This window comes from Solanum pennellii, chromosome 8 (assembly GCF_001406875.1).
Source record: "Solanum pennellii chromosome 8, SPENNV200".
Lineage (NCBI taxonomy): Eukaryota > Viridiplantae > Streptophyta > Magnoliopsida > Solanales > Solanaceae > Solanum > Solanum pennellii.
The window spans coordinates 41,899,576-41,911,301 of record NC_028644.1 but is presented as its reverse complement, the minus strand read 5'-3'; the positions used below and the strand labels follow the sequence as shown (position 1 = coordinate 41,911,301).

Below are 11,726 nucleotides of genomic sequence, written 5' to 3'. Positions count from 1 at the left end.
AGTCCAATACAATCTACATTAAAATTCAATGCAATAGAGACATGATCAAATCACCCATAATATAGTAAAAATGATGATTTCATGATTTGCATGGGTTTATAGGAATTTAAATCTAAAACCAATCAATTAACATCAATTTAATCATAAATCATTGATTCAAATCATTTGATGCTAGAACCCATGGCTAGAATTCAAAATAGAAGAATTCATGTTTTTCAACATATTTTAAAACCATTGGAATTGCCTCCATGAATGGAAGAGAATTCAAGGTTGAAATTGTGAAGAAAATCCCACGAAATTGATGGAGGAAAACTTGGAAAATCTTTCTTCTTCCTCAGAGGTTCAAAGCTTCATCAGTAAAGGTTTTGGAGAAAAGGAATGGAGAGGTTTTGTTTTGGACTTGAGGGTTTGATTTGAATATTGAATTGGGGCTTATAAAGTCTCAATAACCATCAATAAATAGTCCCAAAAATACCCAAAAGACCCCTGTACTTATAGGCCCTTTAACCAAGTAAAACTTAATTTTTTTAAACTTTCTTCAGGAAACAAGTCTGTGACGTGGAACAGTTCCCCCATTATTTTTAAAAATAAATCTTGAGACATCAGAGTCGGCATTGTGTCCGCAGCGCGGAGGCAGAATTTGTCCTTGGAAAGAACAAGTCCACGACGCGGACATATTCTTTTCATGTACAAACTCTGCTGCCTTGGCAGCTTGTTAGCCAATGGTTGGGTCCTCCTCAAGGACCCCTAGGTTGGTCCTTGGGGTGTTGTAACCATACGATTCAACCCTACACACGCTCGTCTATGTATTGGGAACTCCTCTGACCTATTTCAACTCCAAAACAACAAATAAAACGTGCTAAGGCACCCTAGAACACACAAGCACGTTTCAAGGCTCATTTCCGAACGTCCTGGCGTTCTTTGATGTTTGACCTCCAATGTCTTCGAAACTCAACATACTTCCTCTAAACACTATTATAACCAATTATAATACATAATAGACTCATGATACACATGTTAGGCTATAGTTTGACCTAGTTAATTTTAGAGGCGTTACATCCTCCCCCACTTGGACAACATTTGTCCTTGAATGACAACTGCTACACTTAAGGCATTACAAAGAGAGAAGGAACTCAAGACTAGCAGGACATAACCAGAACACACATATTGAATACTCATAGTTAGGATAAACATCAACTCCACATAAACAAGAGACTCAAAACACAACAAGAAGATAGAAATTACATCGACAACTCATCATGCAATAAGACTCAAATCTTCATTTCATATAGGTGGAACTCCTCCACACATTATTATGCTCATATAAGACTAATCAGAACACATTATAACCATTTGTCATGAAAACACAATTTACTCAAATTTTCAATATCCTTACAGTAAAGTATAAAACCCTTTACAATAAAGTATGCTTTCTAACACACTAATGCAACATTTAAGAAATTTATGATGAAGGCATGACAATGTGAGAGACTAAACCAAATAAACTATTTTTAGCACATAAACATAACCTCATAAAATACACAATGCAAGGAGATCAATGAAATGCGTTTTCAGCAAGACTCCTAAACACCATGCAACAGGCAACATGCAAATATCACATTCTAACTCTCAAGCTTAAACAGAATAGAAGAGAAGAGAAAACAAATCACAGCTCCACTACTCACAATACTCCCCCACTTACAAGGAACCCATTACCACACAAGAGAGAAAATTATACCTTATCGGCATCATCACCGAACTGGCTCCCTTAGCATGGAGAACATAGAAGTGATTCCTCTTTGGCACACCATCATCCGGAACACATGGAGGAACTTGCTTGGCGTCTCTTCCTCTAGCTGCAATAATAGGACAATCACTCACCTTACGACCATCCTTACCACAACCAAAGAAACCACCGGTACCGACTAGGCATTTCCCAAGTGCTTCTTTCCACACCTAGAACAAGTAGGCTTACCACCTTCGGAACTACTATCACCCTCAATCTTGACTTTTGGAGCACTAGATCAATCTTTGTTTGGATTCCTCTTCTTAAACCGGTTGGGTTTGCTCATCGAATTTACCCCTTTTAAAATTCCTTGAAATCCTACTAAAATTGGACTTTTTAATGGATTGTGCATAGACCATAATCATAGAAAAGTTCATGTCATTATGGATCATGGTTGTATGACACTTTTCATTGACAAGGTCGCCAACACCGGTCACTGACCTACTCATCTCATCCCTAGGGTTAGACACCACGGATGTAGTAAACTAGAGAATATGGTAAACTTTAAAGAATACTCTTCAACACTCATATTCCATTTCCTAAGGTTAATGAACTCTTCAAACATTACCTCCCTCCTTTCCCGAGGTAAGTTCTTTCCTAAGAAGGCTTTCTTTAACTCTTCCTACTCATTAGGACCTGATTCAACCAACAAATTGTCTTATCATTGTGTCTACTATACTTGAGAAACTTCCCTCAATTGGTATGAAGCCAACTCTGCCTTATCCTTATACAAGAAACTCTTGAGGATCGTCTCCCACTGTAGAGCCATGGAATATCGGAGGAGTCATACTTACAAAGTCCCTCAATCTAGTGGTCATGGTACTCTCCAAAGCATTCACCCTAAGCTCAACACCCCTATTCACATGAGATATCATGGCTCAGGCTAGGTCAAGAAGAGCCTGTCTAATCTTCCCATTAGTCATGTCCGGGGGAACCACCGGAACCTCATTCTCTTCACCCACGACAGGTATTGACTCACCTTCGGTAATTTGGACAACTTTTGGAGCTTATCCACCTTGGGGAACTTGTTCAACTTGAGGAGGAACTTCTTCATTCAGCCCTTCCTCTTTCAATCTTCTTGCCGCCATTCTTCAAGTAGACATACTCTATAATAACAAGAGAAGAGATTAGGAATATATACTTTTAAACTCAATTCTATGGAACGACACAAGAGTGATTAAAAAAGTGATACTTCATCGTCCTATAGCCTCTTGATCATAGATGTGTCGCGACTCACCCCGATGAACAAGACTATACCGAACATGGCTTTAATGAGACTATGGATACCTAAAGAGTACTTCATAACCTTTGCCCTAATACAAAGCTTGTCATGACCCGAGAGCACACCGTAGAAGAAATGGTGTCCCTCAAGTTTTGGCATGGCGTACTCAAAATATTGGAGGTCTTGTACAAGCCCTTTGACATCATTCATTGAATTTATGTATGAAAAGTAGTGCGGAATTAAAACTCTTCACACAATCGAATAAGACTTCAAAATCTCTTTTAAAGAAAATCATAGGAAACACTAAGTCTCAAAGTTGCAATCTTATACATACAAATACCTTAGAACATGGCCCAAACTTTAAAAAAAAATATCTAAGTCCATTACAATGTCTCTATCAAGAAAAATAAACATAGTTATGCCCTCAAATTAATTGAGGACATACTACAACTTGCTTAAATGAAAATAATGTCCAAGCTTCACTATCAATGACTTCTCTCAAATATCACCTACATCATTAGTTATAAGACAAAATATACGAAATTATTACAGTAGGATGCACTATATATGGAGACATGCAATTAAAACCATGTTAAAAGGATATTTTGTTTTAAAGTATGTTTTCATGCTCTTTTAAAAGAAAACCGCATAACATAAGTATAAGAAATTACCTTCAAGTCAACATAGCAATATATAACACATACACCAGGTAACTCACATTATAGAATCAATATCACTTCAAACGATATTAGCATAAGATACTCCTACCAAAGGTCCTCTAAGGCTCACTTGAGTGAGAAATGAAGCTACCACCCATATAACCCCGTCATACACACCTAACTGATCCTCAAGGTTTCCTAAGATAAAACTAATCAGTTAAATCAATTATACCCCCTACCTAAAGTTATTGTAAGACTCACCTAAGTAAGACATGATGAAATCGCCCATACACCCTCTTCAATCCTACCGAAACAATCCTCAAAGCTACTCTATATAAGTAACCTGTTATTCTAATGCATTAACTTAAGTCAACTATGTTCATTAAGCCATTTAAGAGACATTCAACAATTAAGGATTTTACATAATGATCTTGGAGAAGACCTAGGATACCTACACCCTAGCAGCCTCAAAGCTTACTCTTGTCATTTCTAGATAACGTCACATTCCACTACCAAAACATTGTAGAACTTATGCAATACTTAAATGTATCTCACATGATGAGAATAGGCATAAACCAACATAGACCATACTAGCTAGGCATCGAATCCAAACTCAACCCTACTCCAATGGAGGTTGTTCTACTTGCGTAGGGTACAAGTAGGACACATCCCATGAAGGCACATGGATAAGGAATATCAAGGGTTTCTTTGTACTCTAGTCTACACTTAAGTAGAGTAATTCCCTAAGCATACTCACTCGGTTCTAGCCTTAGTTCTCATAGAGCAAGTTCAATCACAAGGGCTTATGAAGAGGTACCATATCATAGTCATTACGAAATCATAATACACCTTAAAGAGGATGGGTCCACTAGGCTGCCACACAATGATCAAATAGGATATCTCAATGACTTTCTTCGAGATGGTTCCATTCAGTTCCATCCAACCTAACCCTAAGTCCATCATTCACACAAAAAGGATTCCATTACAGCTTCAAACTTCAAGGATATCATAACCTTCATTCTAGAAGGTTCCATGTGTTTACCCTCTTAACCATGTTGAAGGTGATATTTCAATCATACATACACATATATGACAAAGGTGATTTAGCCTACTAAGTCAAGAGTTCATATTCACATTCTTCATATATCAAGTAGAGGGATGTAGGTCTATCAAAACAAGAACAATTCATCATCACCTTATCACATGTTCAATCACATTCAAGGAGCACATAGGGTCCAGTAAGTACAATACAATGCACCCATCCAATTCTATAGAAACATCAACATACTCATTATAAGACTCATATAGCCAACTAGGAAGATTCGTACTACAATATCAAGTGTACACATATAAGGCATCATTATAGCCTATCATGATCACATATAATCACTTAGAAGAACATATGATTTGACTTCACATATACACATAAACCATATAAGCCTTCACAATGATCCTATACAATTTATAACATGATAACATCACAATTCATAAAGTAATGCCGTCAAGGCCATATTCTTCACAACTATAGCACATAAGCACCGCCACCATAAGTAGACCATACCAATAATCAAAATTCAAGACCTATACTACACAATATAGAAGAGATTAGGTCAACATACTATTATTTAATCATCAATACCTCCCATCCTAAGCCATTCGAATCAATTCAATTCAAAAAGGCTTTTACCAATATCCATATACACCAATCCAAACAAATAATCAAACAATACAATGACCCAATATAATTCAATATGAAATACAGAAAATTAGGACAACCTATATACAATTCTAACATAATTCATACATATATCAATAGCCCAATACAATCCACATAAGAATTTAATACAATAGAGACATAATCAAATCACCCATAATAAAGTAAAAAATAGGATTATCGATTTGCATAGGTTTATAGGAATTTTGATCTAAATACATTCAATTAACATCAATTCAATCATAAATCATTGATTCAAATCATTTTATGCAAGAACCCATGGCTAGAATTTAAAATAGAAGAATTCATATTTTTGAACATCTTTTAAAAACATTGGAATTGACTCCTTGAATTGAAGAGGATTCAAGGATGAAACCCCATACCTTAATTGTGGAGAAAAGCCCATGAAATTGATGGTGAATAACATGGAAAATCCATCTTCTTCCTTGGAGCTTCAAAGCTTCATCACGGAGTTCTTGGAGAGAAGGAATGGAGAGGTTTTGTTTTTCACTTGAGGATTTTGATTTGAATGGTGAATTAGGGTTTAAAAAGGCTCGATAAGTGTCAATAACAAGTCACAAAAATAACAAAAATACCCCTGCACTTATAGGAGGTTTTAACCAAGTCAAACATAACTTAAAATTTTCTAAACATTCGTCGGGAAACAAGTCCGTGATGCGGCTATTCCCACATGATTTTTGAAAATAAATTTCTAGACAATAGAGTCCGCATTTTGTCCGCGACGCAGCGGTAGAATTTTCCTTGGGAGGAACAAGTCTGTGAAGTGGACATATTCCTTTCATATACAAATTCTGCTGCCTAGGGCAGCTTGTTGGCGAATTGTTGAGTCCTCCTCAATGAACTCTAGTTTGGTCCTTCGGTTTTCGTAACCACAAGTTTCAACCCTAGACATTCTCATATAGATGTTAGAAGAAGCTCTGACCAATTTGTAATCTAAACAACACATAAAACATGCCAAGGCACACTAGATCACGAAAGCACGTTTCATGGTTAACTTCTGAACGTCTTGGACGTTCTTGGACTTTGGACCTCCAAAGTCTTCCAAACTCAACACACTGCCTATAAAAACTATTATAAACCATTTTAAGAATTCATAAACTCATGATACACATGTTAGGCACTAATTTCACCTAGTTTGTTTAGATGCGTTACACGGTAGTTACTTAGCGTCTCCATTATAGCTTTAAATTAACGCTTCATGCATAGTTAACTCTTTAATTGTCGTTGAACATGTTTATGTTGCAAAATACACTCAGCCGCTTGTCGAAAGACTTATTGTTCGGTTTTTTCGCTTCACCCTTACATCATTTGTGCCTCATTTTAATGAAGAACCTAATAAGATTATCACTTTACAAATTAGCTTCGCAAAATGATTCAACCTTCAAAACCTCCCTTTCCCCGTTTCAAAAATTATCTTTCTCCCGGAGTCTTTGGCAGAAATGGATAGAAAAAAAATTAAAGGAAGAAATGATCCACCCCAGCACGTAACAGCACGAGGTTTAAAGAAGATCAAAAGAAAGTAGAACTATCCTGAAAAAGTAAGTATACCACGGAATCTAGGGTCAAAAGTCCAATTCCCATCGACCCTAATGTGCCTCTATGGGATAGAGGTTTCGTTAATGTAGTACGGGCCTTCGGAGCAGCTCATGAGATAGATTAGATGATTATAGCAGATCTCCGTGCAGAAGCTGAGGCAAAGGAAAACAATGAGAACGAAAACAATAATACTCCAGGGACCATTGTTGTATATCACCATGCACCGATAGGTGGAGAGGTTGCATACACAGGACCCTTCTTTACCTCTCTCTTTGTCTTATCTTAATTCAATTTTGAACACATTCATTATATGAATTTGAGGTCAAATGTTTCTCTTTTGTGGTGGGGTGAGGCCCACATTTGTTTGTTCACTATGAATGCTTGGTTTTAATTTAATATTTTTTAAATACATTTGGGTCGTTTATTTTTAATTTGTTTTTTAAACTTCTGTTGTGATTGTATGTGCTTATGGCTCTCTTTTGGCTTCATTGCAAAATAATTTAACCCTTCAAAAAATGTTTCTTTTTCTCAAAAGTTTTTCCGCCTCTTGCAGTGAAAGTGGTTGTTATATTACAAATTTAAGTCTCGGTTCCGGTCAATACCGTTGACTTGAATAGTTCTCTCAATCGAACAAACATGAATATGCAGCTACGACAAGAACATATGAAGTTGCATACACAAGATATGAAATATTTGCATCTCATTGTGAGTAGCTACTTATCGAATTAATTCTTTTGTAATGACAATTGTACACTAGAGAAAGTGTGTAGTCTTGTTTGACTTAAGTGTCGGTGCCTTCTGTGATGAGCTTACCTTGAACCTTGCACGAAAAAGCCTAGAATTTGCCTTGTTAGTTAGATTCATTTATAAAGGTTTACTCTTTAAATTATCTTAGGCAATTTTAAAGTATTTAAGCAAATCTTCACATACACCTCTATAGTGGCCTACCCATGAGTGTGTGAAACTCTTTTGAACACCCTTTGAGCCTTATCTTTACTTGAATGAACCTTGTTGTACCCTAAAACCTATAATCCTTATGATTTGTGATTTAATGTGAATATCCAACTTAGGTTAATAGCCTAGGTTGGGGTGTGGTGAAAAGTAGAATAAGAAGTCAAGAAGTGCAAGAAACATTTTCCTTAACCCATGGTGGTGCGGAAAAATAGAAACCTCTGTATAAAAAACAGAAGAAAGGAAAGAAAAATAAAAGCTTAGAATCAAAAAGACAAAGTTGTGGAATAAAAGCATGATAGAAATTGGGTTTCCACGCAATCGATGGAGGTGAATAAAAAGATGACTTAGACGCACTTGAAAAAGAATCGTTAAAATGCAAGAAGGAGATATCTAGAAAATATAACATTTCATAAGGAAAAAGTCGATGATCTTAAATAACCATCCCTTTGTCACACCCGGAGAGCGTACCTAGATGCGACTGGTATTGTCGTCCTCTCAGAGAACTCAGACAACCTCTTAGAATTCATCATAACATGTGATCAGTAAGAATTGCGGAAAATTAAAACTTTTACATTCAATTTGAAGTATACTTAGACTTCATACTTAACCTTCATAATGACATACGTTATTCTAAAACTTGTCTAACATATATAAAACCATCTAAGAGTAAAAATCTTGACTTAGCCAATAAATAATAATTATGCCGAATAGGCCTTAGCACAAAAGAATCAAAAGGCATAATGGAATTATCATATTTTTTAAAATTACTAAAAATCTACCTAAGCTTAAAAATATTGAAAAGATATCATCCCCGAACAGAAGGACCTACCAAGAATTGGAAAAAGAGTTCCAAGCTTCTTGAAATCGACCTCCTTAAACATCATGGACGGAACCTACATTTGTAGTAATATCAAGTAATGGGCTTAGTACGCCACATAAACTAAGTTCCAAGCTTCTTGAAATCGACCTCCTTAAACATCATGGACGGAACCTACATTTGTAGTAATATCAAGTAATGGGCTTAGTACGCCACATAAACTAAGTATGGGTATATGCACATAACATATAAGGACATGCATCAAAAGGAATCATTTAACGTTTCTTTGGAAAACATGCTAAGTCATGTGAACATCTTCAATGCACATACCATAGAATATATACAGGTTAGGGACTTCATTAACATAAAGCATGCTCATAATCAAAGACATATTATCATAGAGCCATGTTAACATATCATGTTCCATAAATAAAATAAACATAACATACAAAGCACTTACCAATGATCACATCCCCAACCTACAAATGCAATGGTCACGTGAAGCCCCCTAACCCCACACAACCAAGTAGATAAGATAGAAGACCATGAGTAAAGCTTTGCTTCATATAACTTTAAAAATAAGTAGTCATCACTTGATTTAAGAATATAACTCAATAACATATTCATCATAATGACATACATCATATAAGAGTAAGATAATGTATCTTAAACATATATCTTTTATGTTATCATATTACATAAGAACAATCTCCTAGGACTTCCCTTAGAGTAAAATTTTGCAAGGTCTAGGTAGAGTCCCATACCCCTACCACTACTAAGTAGACTCCTTAAGTCACCCTAGTCAATGTTCATTTACTTGTCTTTCATTTTACATTAGGGAATCTTCTTCTTAATCGACATAGACCATGTGAGCTACTTGGAATCCGGTGTCATAAGACCCCACACCAAAAGAAGGTGGTCTACCGGCCAAAGTAGAAACGAACATGACATAGCTTTCTATATGGATCCACTAGCTAGTATCCTATGGTTGCAACATAGTTCAAGAACTAGGAGATGTATTAGAGACCCATAGTTCCAAATTACATGGCAGCCTAAATATCATGAGAGTCATTGTGAACCTACCTTCCAACTAGGGAAGGGGCACCTTTCATATCTAGTTCATCGGTACTTAGCTTAAGTCCCTTTCTTGAATAAACATTAAGTTTTATTTCCTCATAAACTTATCATATGTCATAAGAGATTAACTCCTTGTATAAACATAATTATGAGCTCTTTGGGAATAGATGAGAATTTCCTTTCATTTTAACCCCTCGTTTGTGAGATTAACATAACATAGTCATCTTTTGTAAAGCATACAAGAGAATATCGTAACTTGCATTTATGGTGTTCTTTTAATGACCTTACAAATAACATGTTCATATCCCAGCATATACACATAACAACATCATACATACATACATAACATAACTTACCTCTTGCTTTCAAAGAACCTTATTCAAGAACTTAGTTCAACTTACAACATTTGTAATCATAACATAGTGAAATAATCAATAGCATAACCAAGATCAACACTTCAAATCATGCACAATATCAATTCATAATGTAGGGTAAAGGTCATTTAAGATTCCATTATAGTCTTAGATCCAATCCCTATGTTTTCATATGGTCAAGTAGTAGAAACAATCATATGAAACCATAATCTAGGTAAGAACATGATTCACACAAAATTCAAACATACTAACAACATACTCATCAATTCGTGTGAAATAGACTATGGAAAACACTTACTTTTCATTGAAAATCATATATCCAGTGTTGAGAAGAAAATACGTTTACCAGAGTAAAAACACTACTATTTGAAGTTCTTGAAAACATACCTTTGAAAGGACCTCTTAGGGAAAGGAATCCCAAGAGTGAAAAACCCATACCTTATAGATGAAGACAAGAATTGGATGAAAAGCTTGAAGTCTTCCTCTTCTTCGTTAGGCTCTTAGTGTTCTTCAATAGAGTTCTGAAAACAAAGCATTCTTGAGAGAAACGAGAGAAAACTTGTTTGATCTGATTTGAGACGTGTAAATGTGGTCTAAAACTGATCTAAAATCATTATATAGTCGTCGTATGAATTACCCAAAATACCCTCCACTTAAATGGGTTTTTTTAAGAAGTTAAATTACCAAAAATACGACTTCAACTATTCTGTGAAGTAGCTGCGTGTCGCACGGCCAAATCCCGTTATTTTTATTAAATTCTTAGTTGGCGCAATGAGTTGTGTGTCAAACTCGCGTCGCTAGGCAGCCTCTCAAATCTTGAGGCAGTTACCCACGTGAGGAGCGCGCGTTGTGAACCTGTTCCTCCAAGTCTGCCCGATGTTTGGGTCCTCAACAAGGACCCTTTGGGTGGTCCTTGGGGTGTCGTTACTAGACGTTTGGACCCTTTGTACCAAATAATACCTATCCAATGTATCTTTAAAAGTTTTGGAATTTATTTGACACATCGAAACCTTCACAAAACATAGGAACGTCAAGTCGTTTAAATTAGCTAGTTTCCGGACGTCAAGATCTTTTTTTGTTGTTTTGGCTCTATCCTTTTGCAAATGAGTTTATTACATTAATATATTTTTAAACATCACTTTAAACATTATTTAATAGATTAATCTCTAGTATAAGTCATGGCATTTCCAGAGTGTTACATTATTACCCCCTTAGGAACATTCGTCCCTGAATGACACTAAAATCTTTTAGAGGGTAGGAATAGACTTAACACCAGCAGCCGAAAAAATCAAAAACATAGAATCATAATGAGTCACAGCTCATAGGGCGATATCACAACTCCTGACAACATATACCATAAAATTACTGTAACGACCTGTTTAGTCGTTTTGAGCAGCAGATTTTATTTCTGGAGAAACTGTGTGAGTCGACGGAACCCACGACGGACCGTCATGGGCACGACGGGCCGTCGAGGGTGTCTCGTTCCAAAAGACTTAGACTTCTGAAAATTGGGTACTGAAATCGACTCTCTGAACTTGGCGACGGACCTGCAGGACGAACCGTCGT

General features: G+C 36.2%; 1 protein-coding gene across 1 annotated transcript in view; it reads right to left on the bottom strand.

Moving 5' to 3' along the window:
- Window positions 1-1,615: 1,615 nt before the first annotated feature.
- LOC107027628 overlaps window positions 1,616-11,726 on the bottom strand; it is an 80,643-nt gene continuing 70,532 nt past the window's right edge. Inside the window, exons 9-10 of the mRNA XM_027919283.1 lie at window positions 1,739-1,956; window positions 1,616-1,634 (exon numbers count right to left, since the gene is read on the bottom strand). Coding sequence (XP_027775084.1) covers window positions 1,616-1,634; window positions 1,739-1,956 — 237 coding nt within the window. The remainder of the gene's footprint in view (window positions 1,635-1,738; window positions 1,957-11,726) is intronic.